This window comes from Plasmodium vinckei (genome assembly GCF_900681995.1).
Source record: "Plasmodium vinckei vinckei genome assembly, chromosome: PVVCY_12".
In the NCBI taxonomy this organism is placed as follows: Eukaryota; Apicomplexa; class Aconoidasida; order Haemosporida; family Plasmodiidae; genus Plasmodium; species Plasmodium vinckei.
In genome coordinates, this window is record NC_051304.1 from 1,097,986 (window position 1) to 1,119,144 (window position 21,159).

The 21,159-nt window shown below is 22.0% G+C and overlaps 8 protein-coding genes across 8 annotated transcripts; 4 read left to right on the forward strand and 4 right to left on the reverse strand.

The window, feature by feature from the left end:
- Positions 1-859: 859 nt before the first annotated feature.
- On the reverse strand, positions 860-2,584 carry PVVCY_1203030 (conserved Plasmodium protein, unknown function; the record flags this gene model as incomplete). The annotated part of the gene is made up of 1 exon (XM_008625311.1): positions 860-2,584. One exon carries the CDS (start codon positions 2,582-2,584, stop codon positions 860-862), a length of 1,725 nt encoding a protein of 574 aa, XP_008623533.1.
- A 1,339-nt stretch (positions 2,585-3,923) lies between these two features.
- Positions 3,924-5,536, forward strand: PVVCY_1203040 (conserved Plasmodium protein, unknown function; the record flags this gene model as incomplete). Its single annotated transcript, XM_008625312.2, has 2 exons — positions 3,924-5,380; positions 5,479-5,536. 2 exons carry the CDS (start codon positions 3,924-3,926, stop codon positions 5,534-5,536), a joined length of 1,515 nt encoding a protein of 504 aa, XP_008623534.2.
- A 900-nt stretch (positions 5,537-6,436) lies between these two features.
- Positions 6,437-7,459, reverse strand: PVVCY_1203050 (endonuclease III homologue, putative; the record flags this gene model as incomplete). The annotated part of the gene is made up of 1 exon (XM_008625313.1): positions 6,437-7,459. The coding sequence occupies one exon, from the start codon at positions 7,457-7,459 to the stop codon at positions 6,437-6,439; it is 1,023 nt and encodes a 340-aa protein (XP_008623535.1).
- A 1,232-nt stretch (positions 7,460-8,691) lies between these two features.
- On the forward strand, positions 8,692-12,529 carry PVVCY_1203060 (conserved Plasmodium protein, unknown function; the record flags this gene model as incomplete). The annotated part of the gene is made up of 3 exons (XM_008625314.2): positions 8,692-8,770; positions 8,877-9,880; positions 10,025-12,529. The coding sequence occupies 3 exons, from the start codon at positions 8,692-8,694 to the stop codon at positions 12,527-12,529; spliced, it is 3,588 nt and encodes a 1,195-aa protein (XP_008623536.2).
- Positions 12,530-13,304: 775 nt separating this feature from the next.
- PVVCY_1203070 (conserved Plasmodium protein, unknown function) lies at positions 13,305-13,739 on the forward strand (the record flags this gene model as incomplete). Its single annotated transcript, XM_037634668.1, has 1 exon — positions 13,305-13,739. The coding sequence occupies one exon, from the start codon at positions 13,305-13,307 to the stop codon at positions 13,737-13,739; it is 435 nt and encodes a 144-aa protein (XP_037490732.1).
- Positions 13,740-14,067: 328 nt separating this feature from the next.
- On the reverse strand, positions 14,068-15,252 carry PVVCY_1203080 (enoyl-acyl carrier reductase, putative; the record flags this gene model as incomplete). Its single annotated transcript, XM_008625316.1, has 1 exon — positions 14,068-15,252. The coding sequence occupies one exon, from the start codon at positions 15,250-15,252 to the stop codon at positions 14,068-14,070; it is 1,185 nt and encodes a 394-aa protein (XP_008623538.1).
- Positions 15,253-16,380: 1,128 nt separating this feature from the next.
- Positions 16,381-18,598, forward strand: PVVCY_1203090 (conserved Plasmodium protein, unknown function; the record flags this gene model as incomplete). The annotated part of the gene is made up of 9 exons (XM_008625317.2): positions 16,381-16,581; positions 16,699-16,925; positions 17,020-17,050; positions 17,184-17,353; positions 17,474-17,615; positions 17,734-17,816; positions 17,932-18,103; positions 18,261-18,428; positions 18,554-18,598. The coding sequence occupies 9 exons, from the start codon at positions 16,381-16,383 to the stop codon at positions 18,596-18,598; spliced, it is 1,239 nt and encodes a 412-aa protein (XP_008623539.2).
- Positions 18,599-18,845: 247 nt separating this feature from the next.
- Positions 18,846-20,849, reverse strand: PVVCY_1203100 (GPI-anchored wall transfer protein 1, putative; the record flags this gene model as incomplete). Its single annotated transcript, XM_008625318.1, has 1 exon — positions 18,846-20,849. The coding sequence occupies one exon, from the start codon at positions 20,847-20,849 to the stop codon at positions 18,846-18,848; it is 2,004 nt and encodes a 667-aa protein (XP_008623540.1).
- Positions 20,850-21,159: the final 310 nt, after the last annotated feature.

Genomic DNA, 21,159 nt, shown 5'->3' on the forward strand with positions numbered 1-21,159 from the left:
CACTATATTAATTAATACATGAGAATTTCTTAATTTTTATACGGCAATTTTCAGCATATCCATTTTAAAATTAATTTTGTTTCCGCTGTAATAAACTTTGCCGTATGTATATACAAAACTAAGCTGAGTATATGATTTAAAGGGTTTCGTAAAGTTTTTTTTACATTTTTTACATTTTTTACAATTTTTTTATATTATCATTTTTTCTTTTTTTCTTTTTTTTCCTCCTTTTTTACATTCCTGCTTAAATATTTATAACCTATGATTAAGTATAGCCTGGGGAATGAAACCCCCCCCTTCACTCCCTTTGTAGTTGTATTTATAGAGAATGAACAATATTTTTAATTATAAATATAATGAAAAAATGTATATTATTTTTTATTGTAGTATTATTTTAGTACAATTAAAAAAGTTGTAAAAAATATAAGTCAAAAATAATGGTAAAAATAAAAAAATAAAAAATTTCAAAGTAAAAGAAAACAAGGGGGGTAGTATATCCTTCCTATAATTAATATATACAAATTTGTTTTTAATTGTTTATAAATATTTCGCAAATGTGTACATATATAAAGTTCGGCCAATAAATAAGTATTATATATATGTAGCTATTTCCTACGCTATGAACATATTAAAACAGGGAAGGGATATATCCTTATTATTTTGTATAGCTTTTTTTTACAGCTTATATATCTGCATAAATATGGCCATAAATTAGAATAAAACTATTTATAACAATGGATATATGCATATGCTTGGCTATAGATTGATAAACTATTTATCATTTTTAAAAAAGTGTTTGAATTCGAAGGGCATCTATGCATAATATATGCATATTTGTCTTCTTTAAGTATGGGTGTAATTATGTGAAAAGGTTTTTTAAAATTTGATCTAAAAATATTTCAGTATTACTAGAGTATGTATAACTTATTTCATTAAAATGAATAAACATGTAAACCTCTATCATAATTAATAAAAAGAAAATATAATTTCGCATATAAATGTAACCATATATTTCTATATGTTTAGTATGAATTAAAATCGAAAAATCATAATCCTTTTTTACTTTATTTTTAAAGACAATAGGATTTAAATAATTATGCACTTCACCCAGTTCACCATTATTACTATCGTGGGGTGACTTAAAATTACTTGAATTATTTGTAAATATATTTTTTTTCATTTTTTTTTGATATTTTTGCATTGCGTCTTTGCAAAAATAGTCAAATTTTTGATTTCCAGAAATTATTTTATATTTAACAGAAATTCGAATTGAATTATATGTTTTTTCAAACAAGCATTTGATTATTTTACTTTTTTTTTTTAAAATAATTAATTTTTTTTTTTTTTTTATAAATTTAAAAGTGTTGTCCATATGATCTAGCATTTCAATATAAGGCAATTCTACATAATTAGACATCCCCTTATAAAATATATTCGATTTTATATTACCTAACATATTTTCAATACAATCTTTTATTTTTACCCAATACTTTAGTTCATCTGTTGTTAAATTTGACATAAATATTTGTAATAAACATACGTTTGAAAATTTTGCATAAAATATATTTTCCCCATCCTCATTATTATTATTGTAAAAATTATGCATATCTTTTTTTTGCTTTAAACAACATCGACATATATATTTTTCAAAACGTCTTTCCTTATTTTTTTTTTTTTTTTTTTCATAATCAGGTGAAAAAATAGAAACCCTTTTTTCAAATTTATTAAATTTATCATTTTTATTATATTCTAAATTATTTGGAAGACTATTACTTTTTTCTATTTTTGTCTCAACACATTCTTCTTCATTGTCTAGTTCCATATGCTCTTCATCAAATTCAACAATTTGATTTGCTTTTTCATAAAAGTAATTATAATCACTATCATCTGATACTTCAGACACATCAAAATATATGTCGCTTAATAATTCATTTCCATTTTCAAACCATATTTTTTTTTTATCATTTTTAAATATACTAAAAAATTCAAAAAATGTTTCATTTGGTTTGTCATGTGTGCATATATCAACATTTGTTAAAATATTATGGATATATCTTTTTATATAAAAAAAATAATTACTTTTTAATAAAAATTTAAATTTTTTTTCATAAAATATTTCTATTTTTTTGTCATAAGAATTTGAAACTTTTTCATCCTTTTCAAAATGTTCTGTAATTGTTTCTTTGAACTTTGTACTTTCCAAATTATCATGATTAATTAAAATTTTTTGATTTTGAAAAAAATAATATAAGTCTAGTTGGTTGTCGTCATTTTGCTCATTACCATTTTGTTCATTGCCATTTTGTTCATTGCCATTTTGTTCATTGCCATTTTGGTCATTGCCATTTTTGCTGTTTTTTTTTTTCTTTTTTTCTTCATTATATTTTATACTTAAAATAAAATTAAATAAAAATATATTTTTTTCAATTAATAATCCATTTAAATTATTGAAATTGTTTTTTTTGCAAAAGGAATATCCTTCTTTACAATCATACAACAAATCAAACGATGAATTATTTTTATCATTTTTCTTTTTTTTATTAAAATTAAATATCTCTTCATTTCTTTCACTACACCTTTTCATTCTCTAAACGTTTTTTTATATTTTTTTGAGGGATATATACGTGTGTAATGTTGTAATACATGCGCAATATGTTGCATATGACATACATTTATAAAACATAGACAAATTATCAATACGATATATGCACCTATATTTATATATTTCAAAAAATCTGCTATTCAAAGGTTATTTATAATATATAGAGAGCAGTATGTAGGAATGTGCACATATTTTATCTTTCAAACTGTTACAATATCTACTTTTTTTTTCCTACAAAATATATGATTGTTGGGGTAAACATGTGCATGCATCAATGGATTCTGCAAATTAGCATGTTGTTTTGTTTCTACATGTCATTGCAGTAAACAGTCGTATTTTCATTTGTTTTGAAATGGAAAATACGGCACTCACAATTATACAAACTTGGATATAGAAATCCATACGGGCAGGCAGAAATACTTATATTATTGTCTAATGTAATGAACTGAAATAAAAATTGTCTAAAATATGCATACATAGGTATATTTACAATAGTATAACGTTTTTTATAGGAAAAAATTAAATAAAAATATGCAGCATCATATATATGTATTATATATATATATAACGTCTACCACACATTCATGACAGTTGGTGCAAACTAATTTTAGAAATTTTATATATGCTAAGATGCAAATATAAAATATTTTTCATACTTGCAGTCTATATTTTTTCGTTCTATTTTTTTAATTATAAATATGTAGAAATACTAGATGTTCTATGCATTTAATTACCGCATAAGTTGGCACTAAACCTAGTTAAATCTGTTATTTAAAAAAAAAATTTACTTTTCTTTTTCATTCTTTATTTTAGAATTTTATTTATAAAACAGAGACAAAATAACATCGACTACATTCAATATATCTGCTATATATTGCCATTTTTATTTTATATATTTTTTTTAATGCATACTATATTTTAAACTGTATTATTTTATGCACACGTAATAAAATATATGAAAATTTATATTTCTCTATTTTGAATGTTGATTATGAATTTTTAAAAAAGTGAAAGTGAAAAAATTAAAAAATAAAATAATACAGCGTCTATATAATTTTTTCTACAAAGATAATTTTGTTAAACAATTACTTTGTTATTTATTTCTAATTTTTTTTATAGCAACATACATATTTTAAAAATTTATAAAGTATAAAATAACACATTATATAGATATGAATATGTACACCTATAGGATGGCTGTATGAATAATTTATTTACATATTTTTAATATATTATTAATATAGACACTTTAAAGTGACTGTTATTTGCATTTTGCATTTTATATATACACCCATTTTTAATATTGCAAAATTCTCTTAAAATGACAAACATTGAGTTTGAAAAAAAAGACGAGTGTGAAAAAGACTACTATAATGATAATCAATCTAAATTAAATGAAGAAAAGATGGGAAATAAATTTATAAATTCACAATATTTAATTTCTAAATATTTAAATGGAAACGGAATTGACTACAAATCAGACAAAAGTAATAAGAGAGAAACTGTTTTGAATAAAAAAAGAAAAAATGAATATATGCTACCTCAAAGAATTGTTCAAACAAAAAAGGAAAATAAACATGTTTTAAATAATTCAGATATAGTATGCAACATATTGTCCTTTTTAACATTCCCTGAAAGATGGAAAAACAAAACAATAAGTATGTCATTCTATAATGCATTTAATACAAAATATGGATGGGATACTGTTGATTTCCGTTTTTTTAATGTAAATTTATTAAATAAAAATTTTTTAGATAAATATAAAAAACTTCTTTTTAATACAAATGGATTATTTTTATCAGTTCATGAAAATGATAATGTAGAAGAAATAATTAATTTTTCTTTAAATAATTTTAAAAATATTAAAGACCTTAGATTATATTTTAGAAAAAAAAATACAAATTACATTTATGAAGGTATACATCCAACTGTTGCTAATTTGTTAAACAGTAAATTTTTAAATGAAAAAAATAAAAATAAAATAAGCAACGAAAAATGTACTTTTAGTGATACAAATGAGTCTAATCAATTTGAAGATTTCCAAATAAAACATCAAGACAATTGTAATGATAATGAATCAGAAATTGATGATAAACAATCTCACGACTGTAACAACATTAATTATTATATTAATACATATCCATATTATTCTATGGATTATGATCCCGATTTTTCAGAAGCATTTTTTACCAACAGTGATGCATTTGCCCTTCCACGATCAAAAAATTTTAAAAAAAACGTTGAAAATGATAGTGTAAAAAATGATAGTGCAAAAAATGATACAGTACAAAGACATATGCATATTTTTAAAAAAAATAATGTTTGTAAAAATTTAGAAATGAAAATTGATTTTCATGGTTTAGAAAGATTAGTACTTGATGTCGAAATTAAAGGAAATGACCTATTATGTTTTATAGGAAAATTCAAAAATTTAAAAGATATAATAATTAGTAAATTATTATATTCTGATGATTTAAATAGATCTCAAATTGTAACAATATTTACTTGTTTTGTTGATAAAATTAAACAAAATAATATTCGAATTATTCAACTTGGCTTATATTTTAGACATGAACATAAAAAAACCAACTATCTAAATAATGAAGCTTTTAGAAAACTTTTAAATGACCGTACTAACTCCTTTGGTGATATTAATAGTGAAGAAGGGGATGAATTAATTTCTATTTTGTATAAAAAACATTCAGAATCTTTATATTGTTTATGGAGTAATGATTTATTTATATCCTATGAGATGTACGAAAATATTAAAAAATTTAGGTATATTTAGAAAAGTTTTCAAAAATTTTATTTTTTATCCCCTATTTTATTAATATATTAACATATTCATTTTATTTTTTACTTTTTTTCATTTGTAGAAATTTAAAGATATGGACTCTTCCAGGATGGAGCGCCTTGTCTTTTGCCAAACTATAAAATTATAATTATTATTTTTTTTTAATTTTTTGTAAATAAATAAAAGGGATTGTATAATTATTTGTAACGATACAGTATACTTATTTTCATCCTTGTATTTGTTTTATTCCATAATTATACATTTTCCGATTGCTATTTTATTTAGTTTTTTTCTGTAGTGATAAAATGTTTTATAATATTTTAAATCAATTCCGATAATTTGCCGTATTGCGTTTGCCTAATATATTGATACTCTAGTATTTGAACTAGCATCAATATTGTTAAAAAACGTATATACATATATATTTATTTGCTTTTCTTTTTTTTTTATATTGTCTATAATTTGGTTCTTCAAGAACAAAATCCTTTTGTGAAATTTCATCCTTAATTTGAATAAATCTATCAAGTTATGCTGATGCATTTTACATGATCTATATATCTGCTATTTTTTATTTTTGTCTTGTATTTTTCAATTTTTAATATTTTTTTAGTATTCATTTAGTGTTAATATTTTTATTATTTTTTGTTCTTAAAAATGGGCATGCTAAGCCCCAATAATTTGTATAAATAAAAATGTGACATCAAACAAATTTAAAAACATATCAATTAAAAATAAAATAATCATATTAATTTAAAACAAAAAAATTAATTTGCGGAAAGCATATAATTGCAGACAGAATAAAAAGCAAACATATGCATAATAAACAAATGAATTAGCGAAAACTTAATTAAAAATAAATAAAAAAAAATCCTTAAAAAATGTGGAAAATTAGCTAGCTCCTTAAAAAAAAATGCAAATTTTCTGACTGTTCATAAAAAGGGAGAGCATTCGCACAGCCAAAATAAATAAATAAATAAATAAATATATATATATATATATATATATATATATATATATATGCTCCTTTGGACGACCTCATTCTATTCACTGTGATCTTCCTTTTTCTGTTTCTTTTTCGTGACAAAATTATCATTGTAATATTGGCAATAATCTGTAATTGTGCATTTTTCACACAATGGTTTTTTTCCTTTGCAAATTACTTGCCCAAACCCAACTAGTAAATGATTTATTTCTGACCAAAGTTCTTTATCCACAAAACTTTTTAATTTAATTTGTGTCTCTGATTCATTTTTTGTATAAACCCAGTTTAAACGATTAGATATTCTATGCACGTGTATATCAACAGCTATTCCTTCATGTTTATTTAAAGCTGTTTGTAAAATAAGTTGTGAAACTTTTTCTCCAATACCTGGTAATTTCATTAATTCTTCATAACTATGTGGTATATCTGAATTATATTTTTCTTTTAAAATTTTACAAATTTGAATAATTTGTTTTGATTTAACATTATAAAATCCTATTCCATATATCAATTTTTTTAATTCTTCTTCAGGAGTGTTTAATATGTTTTCAACAGTTAGTCCATGTTTTTTTAGTCTCTCCATTACCATAGCGGTTACTTCATCTTTTGTTCGTGATGATAATAAACATGAAATTAAAGTTTGAAATCGAAATGTTTTTAAATCATCAGTTTTTTCGCTTAGCATATGACACCCATATTTATCAACTGGGGCATCGATATTTTGTCTCATTTCTTTTATTTTATTATATACTATCGTGAATATTTTTTTTTTCGTTTCTATATCATTTTCATTTTTTAAGTTTTTAATAGTTTCATCATTTTGTTCACTTTTTATTGCTTTTCTTTTTGTTCTATCCGATTTTTTCGGGCCATTTATTTTATGATTTGTTCCCTCTTCTTCTATATTGTCATATTGCTCTTTTTTAATTTCACTGTTCAGGCAATCCGTTTTATATTGACTATTTAGTATATCATTGTCATTTTTTATTATATTGTTATATTGGTTATTTGGCGAGTCTTCATATTTTATTTGTATTTTCTTTACTCTATTTGGGGTGAAGTATTTTGACGATTTGTCCATTCCCAAAAAATATAAATTAAAAATGAGAATGTTTTTAAAATTTTGGTGAAATTTCATAAAAAAATGCAAATCAAATGAAAGAAAAACTAAATAATATATCTGTGTGTAATACAACAAATAATATTCGAATTTTCTCAAATTTTTTACATTATTCAGGTGTTCTAAAAGATGTTATTACTCTCGAAATTTGCATTTTTGGCTACCTATATATATCATAAAAACATGCTCAATCTTATTTGCACACAGATTGAGAATGTTTTGGCTTGTTCAAAAAAAAAAAGTATGCATAATATGTATACTAATCTAAAATAGGTATAGTATATTCGTTTAGCATTATTCAACTTATTATGTATATTTATGTTGTTCTATAACTGTTCGTTTGTATCTATATGTAATAATATTATTATATTTTTCTTCTATATTGAATAACATAATTCCATTTTATTATGACTTGTGCAGGTAAAAATTATAAATAAATTGTATATATTTTTAAATAATGTGATAGCACAAATGGTATAACTTTTAATTTTCTTTTAATTCAATACATATTAATTACGTTAATTTTCACTTTTTTATTATTTTCTGCATATTATATTTTAAAGAGTGTTTCTTTTTTTGTAGACTTGAAAATATTATTGTACAGAACCAAACTATTTTATATATATATAATGAATATGCACATTGTTATAATATGTTCATGAATATAATTTATCAAAATGCATAACATATGAATATTTGAATTTTTATAATGTTATGGAAAATTTACTATAAGTTTATAATTTCTTTATTTTATACTTTATTATTATTTTTATTTTTTATGCTTACAACGTATTTTAAAGTGCAATATAATGATTTTCATATGTTGATTTTTTTTTTTCGCTTCCTTTTCATTTTTTCCATAACTACAATTAAAGAATTATGCATTATTAATTTTCCATATATTTTTTCTTTTTATTTTTACATTTATTTTATATTTTTTTTATTATATTTTCTTTATCTTTAATTTTATGTTTTTTTTTTTCTTTCCCCTTTTTCTAATGCAATATTATATTCCATTTTGATGGTAATTAATTTTACATGTGATTTGATTATTAAAAACAAAATAACAATGGGGGAATAACTTACCATCATGTTATTTAAAAAACAGAAAAAAAAATAATTAAAATCATTTTATGCATTATTTTTTATCCCCTTTTCCTTCCCCAATTTTTTATATCCTATAATAAAAATGAATGGAGAAAATGCAAAAAGCGAATTTGTTCAAAGATGAAACTGAAAAGGCCATTGTCCATTTTGTGGTATATCTTATAGGTAAAAAAATAAATAAATCATAGAAATAAAAGTGAAAAAAAAAATATATAAAAGACAACACAAAAATATAAAACATACATTATAACCATATTTTAACATTTTGCAGGCATATTACTGATACTATGTATTTATTATAATTATATAATTTTAAAATATTACTTTTATTCCTTATTTTGGGCATTTATTGTTTCAATCCCATTACACCATATTAAAGAGAAGTTATCAGAATTTATTAAAGAACAAATTATAAAAAGAAAAAATAAAGCAAAGACATTAAGCTCAAGGAATAAATATTATTGGGAATCCGCTTTAAATGATAGTGATAAAAAGTTAAAAAAAATAAATATAAACTTAAACAATGTGAAAAATAGTACTAATTGGAGTAACATATTCTTTTCAAAGGATGTAGATAAACAACAAATAAGCACATTATATGACAATGTCAAATATGGAATTACAGAAATAAATAAAGATGACAGTTCAAGTGATAAAAATACATTAAGCACTGACACAAAAAAAGATATAATTTCTCAATATGAAGAACAAGGAAAACAAAACACCTTAATTGGTAGAATAAAATTTTTTTTTTACAATATTATAAGTAATATAAGAAAAGAATTAGATATATATCATAATGTATTTTTTTTAATTGTTAAGCCTATATGGAAAGAAAAAAAAAGTGACAATATTAATAGTAGTTTTGAAAATTATGAAAGTAGGAATGGTAGTGAAATATATTTTTTAATTTTACACAGGCTAGCATTTTTTTATATTTTAAAAAGAATATTTCAGAAATATAACGAATTTTTATTTTCAATTGCCTTTTTTATTATTTTCTTTTTTTTTATTTATAAAATTATAAAAAAAATATGGCTAAAATATTTTTATAATATATATATAAGACAGTATGATAAGTTGGTTAGTAAAATATCTCTAGATTACACATATATATACAAGCACTATATGAATAGTATATTAACAATATTGATTATTATATTTTCAATATTCATTTTTTCGTCTATATCATGCTTTTTTATTTTCAATTTATATCGAGAATCTGTATTTATAATCAATTCGATTAATAATTATATATCCTCAAATTTTAAAAGTGTAAGAAGAAAAAAAAAAAAATTAGCTAGCCAATTTGCACACAGTTGTTGAAATAAAATATTTTTAAAAACAAAAAATGTGTATTTTCTTTCTTTTATTAATTATTGCATATTAATAATATATACTTTTTTCCTCCTTTTTTAGGCATCCATAATTCAAACCTTTAGAGAATATTATAAACAGCGTGGAAAAAATGATATTGAAAGTTTGTACGAGCTAGCCAATATTACCAAATTGCCATTTTTAAATAATAGCACAATATCCTTTATATCTTCCCATTTAAAAAGAGCTATAGAAATATATGAAAATGTTTATTCTTACAATTTTATTAAACGAAAAGGGATAGCATTACAAAGTTCTTGCATGCTGCTTTTTATCGAAAGGTTTACTAACATCAGGGAAAACAATCTTTTAAGTTTTAAGAAATATGCAATTTTTTTAAATGAATATATTAAAAAAAAAATATATGAACAAGACAGCACAGATTTTGATTTAAGCAACTGTTTAATCAATGAACAAAAAAATAGTAATTTTTTTTATAAATTCAAAAAGTTGATTCAAGGATTATCTAAATTATTATTTTTTTCAAATGATAATAAAATATCACCTAATGAAATAGAAGATCAATCAGAAGATGCCCCATTAGACGATGAAAATTATAGTGGGCATAGTATTTTTAAGACAGTTTTCGAAAGTGTATTGTTTGAAGAAAATATGAACGTTCAGAAAAAAATCGAAAGGGAAATAAATAGTTCAGAAGATAAAACATTTTTAGATCAATCAAATGAATTAAATGAAGAAAACAAAGTAAAAGAAGAAAATACAACAAATGAATTGAATGATGAAACAAATAAAGAAAATTCGGAAGATACTGAAACAACAAAAAGTGATATAGATTTAGATGAAAATGGAGATCAAACTGCAAACACAAATAAACGTGATAAAGATGAAAATAATAAAACTATTCAAAACTCTACAAAAGATTATGATGATGAATCAAACAATAATAACAATTTTAAGTTTAAAGATTTTGCAAGTTATACAAATAATATATTTTCTTCATTAAAAAAAATAGAAGATATTGGAAAATTAACAAAATATATTATATTTAATAATAGCTATGGGTTATTAAAAATTATGATATTTTTTGTATTAATTTTTTTAAATTTTTTTATGTTTACTTTTGACGCAATTATTCAAGCAATGATATTTTTTACAGCCTTATATTATTTAATATTATCAAAAAAATCCTTATTAAATTATTTAAAAGATTTATTATTAGTAGTTGATCCGTCAAGTATCTTTTTTTATAATATAACAAAAAGTTTAAAAGCTATAATTATATGTACATTAAAAAGAATATATTTTTATACAATGTATATATGGTTAATATTTTCATTTTTCCAATTTCCGATTATTTATGTACCGACATTAATGTGTATGATCTTATCCCTTATACCAGTTATATCACCAGAAATTCTTATATTAATAATAGTTATACATTTATGGATTATACAAAAGCAAAAGATTATATCTATTATATTATTTATTGTGAATTTTTTTATATATTTATATTTTACTACTACTATATATACAGAAATACCCTATATACATGCATGGCTTGTTTCTTTATCCCTTTTTCTTTCAATCACAACCTTTGGATCAAAGGGAGTTATATTGGGCCCATTTATTGCGTCTATTCCTCTTATTATACATCAAATTGCAATAACCCAAAACAATGCAGCAATTATTAGAAGTCTTCGAAGCAAAGAAATGAAAAAACAAAAATTAAAACAAAAGTTGAAACAAAAACAAATACGAAAACTCAAAGAAAAACCAAAGAAAAAATTGAAACAAAAAAAAAAACAGCAAAGTACTGTTAATAATAAAATAGATAAAAGAGGAAAATATAATGAAACTAAAAAAAGTTATAAAGTATCTTCTGAAACATTTAAAATTTCAAAAAATTGTTCTCAAAGTTCTAGACTTCAATTGAAAAGTAATACAACTACCAAATCTCGAAAAGAAAAAACCTTAGATAAAGGATTAAGTATTGATGATTCATTATTATTTGGTAATGGAAATAAAACAAACCCTCTTATGAAACTTAATTATGGTGAAAAAATTTCTCATAGTGGAATATTTGGACATTATAAAGAAAATGATGGTGGTACATTTAAAAATGATGGAAATAAAAAAAAAATAGATAAAAAAAAAGCATTTTTATGGAAAGGTAAATTAAATAAATTGTATAAAATTATTGAAATAAATGCTGATACATATAGTAAATTTTTCCAAGAAAATACAGAACAAAATTTATCCAAAAAAATTAATTCAAATTCTGTAAATAAAAAAAAAAGTGTTATTCACAAAAGTTATGAGCATTGCTCATATGATCATATAGTCAATAATGATGATGAAACTAATAAGTTAGCTCTTTATATTTACAAACGTGATAAACAAAAAAAAAAAATAAAACAAAATAAAAAAGCGACAAAAAATAATCTACATTTATTATCAAAAAAAATTAATAAACATAAAATAATCTCAAAAAATTCATTACAAAAAACAAAAGATTTAGTAAATATTTATAGTAAGTTTCAAAATAATTTACAGCATTTTTTTTCCTACATAACTAATGATACATAATACCTTTACATGGATTTTACATGGTTCCGGAAATCAAATAAGAGAAAATATATTATATAGAAACTGTTTTATATCTATTTTTTTATATTATATATATTTAGCTTTTTTTCGTTTAATTTTATATGTAATTTTAATTTGCCTTGTTATTTCATACAACATCAAGAATTGAATTAATAAATAAAACGTCGATCGCGTTTTTATTTTTATTTTTTTACCATTCCTAAATTTATGTATATATGTGTTTTTTATTTTGATAATATGATTGTATTTTTTTTTTGATTTATTTTCTAACTTGTTTTTGTTTTAATAGTGATAACTTTCTTCATTAAAAAACGAAAAAAAAAAAATTTTGAAATGCCACTAAATATTTTGTATTTCCCCTTTTTTACTAACCCAATTTATCATGTCGTATAGTATGTAATTCGATTGTCGCCTTTACTACATAGGCATAGTATATATTGGCATAGTATATATTGGCATAGTATATATTGGCATAGTATATATTGGCATAGTATATATTGACATAGTATATATTGGCATAGTATATATTGACATAGTATATATATGTATATTTTTCTATGCATTATATAAATAATACTATCACTTTACTTTGTCAATTTTCAACGAGCTTATTCCCAATTAGCTGCACTATTAACACCAAAGTGAGACATAATAAAAAAGAAGAGTAAAAAAAAAAAACACAATTTTAAATATAATCACAACAAGAAAATCGCTAAAAGGTACAAAAGTAAACTTTAAAAAAGAAAAATGCAATATGAAGGAAAATAATAAAAAAAATGACGAGATTGACAACTCTCTTTTTACTGTTTCTCGTTATATTCCCGATGGGGAATTTAATCAAGGTGATTTTACAAAAGTGGTAGAAAAAAAAAAAAAAAAAAAAAAGGAAAAGAAAGAAAAAAATGATAATGAAGAAAATGCTAATAAAATTACTGAAAACGATTCTACAAATATAAACAATTTAGATATAATTGATGAACAAGCATGGTTTAGCAATTTAATACAAAAGACGGATCAACAAGATCATAGTGAAAATACATATGACTCAGAAGATGATGAAAATATTATTATAAATTCCGATAATATTTTTAAAAATATATATCCTTTTTTTAAAACAGAGGAAGACCCTAATTATTTGACTGAGAAAAAAGAGTTGACGAAATTCGTAAGGCAAAACCGGCCAAAGTGAAATACACACATATATATGTCCTCATTTTTTTGTATTTATAATTCCACTGTTTTTGGAAATGCATAAAATATTTTCTTCTATTTTTTTACTCGTTATTTTTGTATAAAAATATATGATAAATGGTATTTACACATTTATGTAAATATATATATTTAAAAAATTTTTAAAAAATAAAAAAACATATATGCAACATTTGCATTGTTAATAATCAATTAGCCTCAATTTTTCTTGTCAAAAAAATTGTCTATAATCCTGTTACTATAACATTTAGTCACACTATCATATGTACATATGCATGCATAGAGTAAGAGAGAGAAGCAAGGTATGACTATGGGTCTATAGCTTGAAATAAATCATCAGGGCCGAACATAATATTCAGCCCGTTATCCACATATATTGTTTGACCAGTAACTGCACTACTGTCCTTTGATAAAAGAAATGAAGCAACAGATCCAACATCAGTAGATAATAATTTTTTTCTTAACGGTGCATATTTTTCTGAATAATCAATTGCATAATCAATAAATGAATAATTTTGTTTATCATTTTGATCTGAACTATTTATATTATTTTTTTGATTATTATTAAATTTGTTGATAGCAGTAGCTGCTCTAGATTTAAGTGGTCCGGCACTAATAGTATTAATTCTTATATTATATTTTCTACCTAAATGATAAGCTAAAACTCTTGTGTCCGATTCTAATGCAGCTTTAGCACTTGACATACCACCACCATATCCCGGTACAACTTTTTGGCTAGCTAGATATGTCAATGAAACAATACTTCCTCCAGGTTTCATAAATTTACAAAAATGTTTACATAAAGATATTAGAGAATAAGAACTTTTACTGATAGCATCTAAATATCCATCTCTACTTGTGTCTAACAAATTTTTTTGTACTTCCCTTCCATTAGCTAATGAATGAACAAGCATCGATATTTTTCCATATTTATTATAAACTAAATTAGCTGTTTCTTCAATACTATAATTTTTTAAATTATTATATCTCTTATTATTTTTTGTATCTTCATCTATATCATCATAATTATCAAATGCAGCATCAAATGGCAAAACATCGAGTATTTCCATTCGTTTAGAATTGTCATTATCCATTATCATATCTTTATCGAATTTTCCAGACTCTAAATTTTTTATAAATATATTATAAACAGGTGGCCATACTCCAAAAATCACTTTTACATTTCTTTTACTAAGCTCTTTAGCTATACCCCATCCATACCCATTTGAATCTCCTACACCCGCAATAAAACAAATTTCACTATCATTCATATTTTGTATACCCTCGATTTTATCACTTTGATCATTTTCAACGTTTATTCTTAAATTGTTTTCATTTTTTATTTTTCTTAAAACTTTATTTTTCCAATAATTTTGATTATTCATTCGTAAGGAAGGAATTGTTTTTTTCTCATATCCATTATTAGTGAAACATGTTATCTTCAAAGAGTTAAATATTAAGATAGTTAAGAAAGCTGCTACCTTTTTATACATTTTTTAAATAGATATATTCAATTAAAAATCTATTAACAAAAATATTGCTTACTGTTTTCACATTTAATAAAGATGTGTTGTAATAATATAAAAAGTATCTCATTCCTTACAGAACAAAATGTAATACAACTATAAAAAATTAGAAAAATAAAAAAATTAAAAAAATATTTTTATGAAAAAAATGTATATTCATACAGTTTGCTAATTATGTGTATTTGTAGAAAATATATGTATGTGTGTTACAAACATTTCTTTTTTCTTTTTTTTGCTTACATTTTCCATATGCCTATGCTCTCACATTATTTCGACTCATTATTTAATACTATATTATTTACACAAAATAAAAATAAGAAACAGTAACCATTTTTTTATATAATTCAAATGAGATATGTTCTACAATCAAATTTAAAGCTACTATAATGACTTATGTTTCCACCATGATTTTTCATTACAATTATTTTTAGCCAAGTCCCCATTTTATTTTGTTATGTTTATAATTTTTTTTATATTTTAATTTAGTCATTCTGCAATTATAAGCACTATGGACAGCATATGTTGGTCTCTACAAATTGTCATTCAATGGAGTAATATACATATAAGAAAATATTCAGAATATTAACATAAAAAATTATTAATATTTTTTTCGCTAGCCCATAATAAAGCATGTAGCATATGCAAAAAAATTAAATGGAAAAAAGAAAATAAATGAAAAAAATGGTGTAGTATATATACATGTATATGTGTAAGCAAAAATAATGTAACAGTCTGAAGTATATACACATATTTATTTTATTTGCATTAATATGAAAGAGAAAAATATTACTAATATTTTATTACCCATAATTGCACTATTGAAAAGTGGCGCATATAGTTATTTTATTTATTTAAAATATATATGGTATGTTAAATTTTTTAAAAAATATTTATTTGGCTTTTATATGATAGTAATAAATTTCGTGTATGTCTTTTGTTCTAATTATCATTAGTATATACACAAAATGTAAGTATACATTTTGTCTTATTAACAGTAATAATAAAAATGATAAAAAAATAACATAAAAAAAATAATAATAATACACCACCTTATTTGTATTTTTCGCCTGAACAGTACAGAAATAAAAAAAAAATATGGAAGCTAAAAAAAAAAAAATTATAAACAAGGGAATTAGCGCTCCTACAAGTAAAACATCAAATATTTTGTTAAAGGCAAAATATGCCGAAAATTATACAAAGACCTTATTAGACGAGTATACAAAAAATTTAAATTTACAAGGCCCAAAAAATAATTTAGAATATAACCAAGCTCGTGATAATGCTATAGACTTAAAAGTAGGTGTTTAATAATTTATCCCGCATTATTTTATAAATATAAAATGCATATATTTTTTATTATTGTAATATCTGTTAAATATTACTTATATTTACATATTGGTTTCCCCTTTATAGTTAAAAACACTTATCAAGCATTTGTATAATATAAAATCCAAATTGGAGCATGAAAAAAAAATACAAAAAGGGAACAAAAAAAATACTTTACTCAATGAAATAAATAGCCAAAAGGGCAAACAAATAAATATTAACAGTCATAAAAAAAAGTATCCCATAAAAAATGATGGTCTAAAAATAGCTAGAAATGCTACACCAAATAATAAATTATATGAACAGTACATAAAGTAAAAATAATTGAAATAACTTAAATTATACACATATCCATATATATAATGTCTATATCACAAATATATTTTTTTCACGATTTTCTAATTTCAGTGGTGAATCAGTTGAAAATGTAATTCCACAAGTAACTATCAAAAAGAATTAATAAATAAATCTTATCAAATATATATACATATATAAAAAATGTGTGCATAAGCTTAACTTGTGTTATATTTTTCATCTTAATGTTCATTTATGCATCCCAACCCCCGTTGTAGCTAATAAAGGCAATCGAAATTTATAAAAACAAAAATATAGAAGAACAAAGAAATAAGACATGTATTATTCAAAAATATGAAAACTTGTTAAGGAATATTAAAAAAAGACACATAAAAGAGATCAATGAAATAAAAAATTATATACTTATGGATGTTGATTTTTTAATACAGTAAGAACAAAAAAAAATTTGTATTTGGCTATTTTTGTATTATGGCTAGTTGCATTAAAACAAGCACACAATGCAAATATGTAATAAAATAATATTTTTTCACATTTCCTATTTTAATAGAAAATACAGAAATGTGTCATTTGAATTGTTACAAATTAGTAAAGATAAGGAAAATGAAAAAGTTCGTGAGAAAAATAAAATTACTGAAATATGCGTTAATGCGTGTAAAAAGTTCGAAGAGGATGTAAATAAAAAAGCCAAGGTTAAAATTTTACTTTTTAAAAAGTGCAGATAAATATGTGAAATATAGAAATATATAATTATAGGATGCTAAAAGTTGCATTGTAGATATTATAATATTTCTCTGTTTGAATTTTCAGGACTTTGTTGAGGTACAAACATCCCAAATCACCAAATCAATAAACAATATTAATAAGGAGAATGACAATTTACAAAAAAAAATGTAATTATATATATTTAAATATTTATTATATATATAGGCATAAGAATGTTAATTTGTTTATCTGTTTTTTTTTTTCAAATGTTATGCAAATATATACAATCCTTTACATTTTTAGAATATCCTTGAAAAAACAAAATGAAGAAGAGATAAATATAAATCAACAAAAAAGCCTTGAAATATTTCAAAGCCAAATAAATGAAGAACGTGGAATTAATGAAGAGCTCAGAAATCAGATTGTGCTCGAAAAGACTCAACGAAATGATTTTATGAAAAATTTATATTCCAGCGTAAAAATAAAAAATAAAATAAACACTAAAAAAGTTGTATATTTAATTATACATGACTCATTATAATTTATGAGTATATGCAATTTAATTGCTTCTTTCTTCACGGTATATAAATATGTTAATTTATTATTTGCTAAATTTTTTGTTACTATTTTAGGTTGATTCTCAAATAAAAAGTTATGAAGAAAATATTATAAAAATATTTCATGATATATTACTTCAGCATAATATTAATATTGATATATCTACACTGTCTGAAAATATAAATAAAGCTATGGATGTGCATTACAAAAATGGAATCACAAACAATTACATTATCAGCGAGGTAATAATTGTTTATTCATTAGATTGTCTGACATGTTTCTTGAAGTGAAAATTGATATTTTGTCCTGCACTTTAGTATATAAATTAGTGCAAATTTGTTTATTTTTTTTATAATTTTGTTCGTAGGAGCTTGACCAAACAAACGAAAAATATTCCTTTGCCCCATCATAATAACTCAAAAGGAAAATTGACGCATTATTCTATTGCTTGTTTTGTTAATAAAAAAAAATTAATTTGTATGTCAGTAATGAGTGAGCATTGTCACAAGACAGTACCATCTCATATGCTCTTATGTTGTCATTGAAATGATTATTTTATTTATTTGTATTACTTTGTATGCATATATTTCTCTTGTTTATTAGTAATAGAATAAGACTAACACATGTGTGATAGTTCGATTGGCTAGCATAATTTTGTTTTAAGATTTTCTTCTTGAGTATACTGGCAAGAATTTTGCAAAAATTAAAAAAAATAAAGAATATAAAGTTAATATAAATATGGATAAAATAAGGGGATATAATAATGAATGAAATAAAATATTAAATAATCCTAAAGTAATATTACAAAATATAAATATTAATAAAGTATTATAATTAATCTTGTCTAAAATATTTATATTTATTTTTTCTGTTATTATTTGCTCTATAAAATAACTTAATCCTGCCATAAATAAACTAATCGATGTTATTATAAATATGTAGTTAGCATTACATAAAACTCGGACACTGTATTTTCCATATCTATTTAGTATAGAATGAAATACATAAAAAAGAAAAGCAAACAAAAATATTTTTATATTTAAATATATGTTATAATATTTATTTTTTATATATCTTAAACGGTTGTAAATAGTATTATTAAAGACAGGTTTTTTATGCACATTCTGTAAATTTGTTGAATTATTCTTTATCTCTTCACTATGATTAATAATAAATATATTCCAAAACGAATAAGAGAATGTATATAAGTTGATTGACCCTATAAGGTTAAATATTCCTTCTTTGTTTGCTTCGAAAAATGTTTTTCTCATACCCTTAAATAATATATAACTATGTATATCAAATATGTATATAAATAATTCATATATACAGATTGCAATACAGCTAAAAATAAAAATTGTGGTTTTTTTATTTTTAAATATATTAAATATTATATCTGTTATAATTAATAAAAAAAATAAAGTCATAAAGAAATTCCAATGTATACCATATTCTGTGATACTATAATTATAATTAAAAATTGTTATAGCAAAAAATCGACCAATTCCAAAAATAAATAAAATCAAATATTTCATAATAATTTTTAAAATATCATTATTTTGTTGTCTATATTTAACTGTATTATCATTTTTTATATTACACTCATCAGATTGTTTTTTTTCATTATTTATATCAACTTGTGTGTGTTTTTTTTTATAACAATATGCACTGGTTGTTATACATGCCCCTATCCCTAAATCCATCAATGTATTCCCATAATAAACTGATTTTTTAAAATGTTTTGGAAAACAAAAGAAATCTACAGCAAATATACATAAATATGTAATACACATATTTATTAATCTGGTATGTATTAAACAGTTATAAGAATGATCTGATTTTTTTTGATTTTCTACAAGGTCAACTTTTGAACTGCTTGTCTTATCATCTGTATTTACTTTATCATTTTTTTTCCATTTGTGTGTATATGTATAAAATAGGAAATAAAAAAATATATATAAAGATATAACATTAGTTATTGTAAAATAAAAATAAAAAAATAAATAAATAATTGATGGTACTAATACTATAAACAAGGTCATAATAATTTCACATCTTCTTAATATAGGGAAAATAATAAATAAACTTTTTTCTATATATATACATAATGAAAAAAATAATAATAATAAATATATATAATAAGTATTTAATACAATATCATTACTATGATCTATTATATTTTTTATTTTCTTATATTCAATCATATTTAATTTATATATACAATTATTAATATTTAATAGATTTAAATAGTTGTTAACTTTATTTGTTTTATTAATTTGTATTTTTTTAACTTGCTTCGTTTTTACATTCTCATATAAAAAATATATTTCATCTTCATTAATATTTATATCCTTAAATTTATATATATCATCATTATTGTTTTTTTTGTTTTCTACTATATTTAGTTTGTCTTGTCCATTTTGATCAAAGTAAGGCTTATACTTTTGAGAGAGTTGAAAAAATATTTCAGAAACTTCATGTAATTGTTTATCATGATATAATGTTTCTATTCCATTACTTATGTTTTTACTATCATATATAAATAAATCTTTATTACTATTTACATTTTTATTTATTTCATGCATATAAAATATTGAATCTAATATATGTGTTACATTCAAAGGGCAAATAAATAAATAACTAATTAGGTTAATTTTATTCATTCTGTTATCCCTTCTTTTGTTTAGTCATATTTACATTGTTTCATTGTTATATCAAAACGTCTTGCTTAGCTTTTTCACACGACACTATATAGGACTATAGGTTTTATATTTGACTCTTCAAAGCGGTTTACTTTTACAAGCATACTTAAAAGTTTACATTTAAAATGTTGATAACTTTCACAGAGTAGTATATATGCATATGTATATGTAATAAAAATTCAAAAACCACAGATATTATGGAACTTAAAACAAAATGAAAATTCCAACAGCGGCATAAAAAAAAAAATAAAATAAATAGTGACCAAACAAA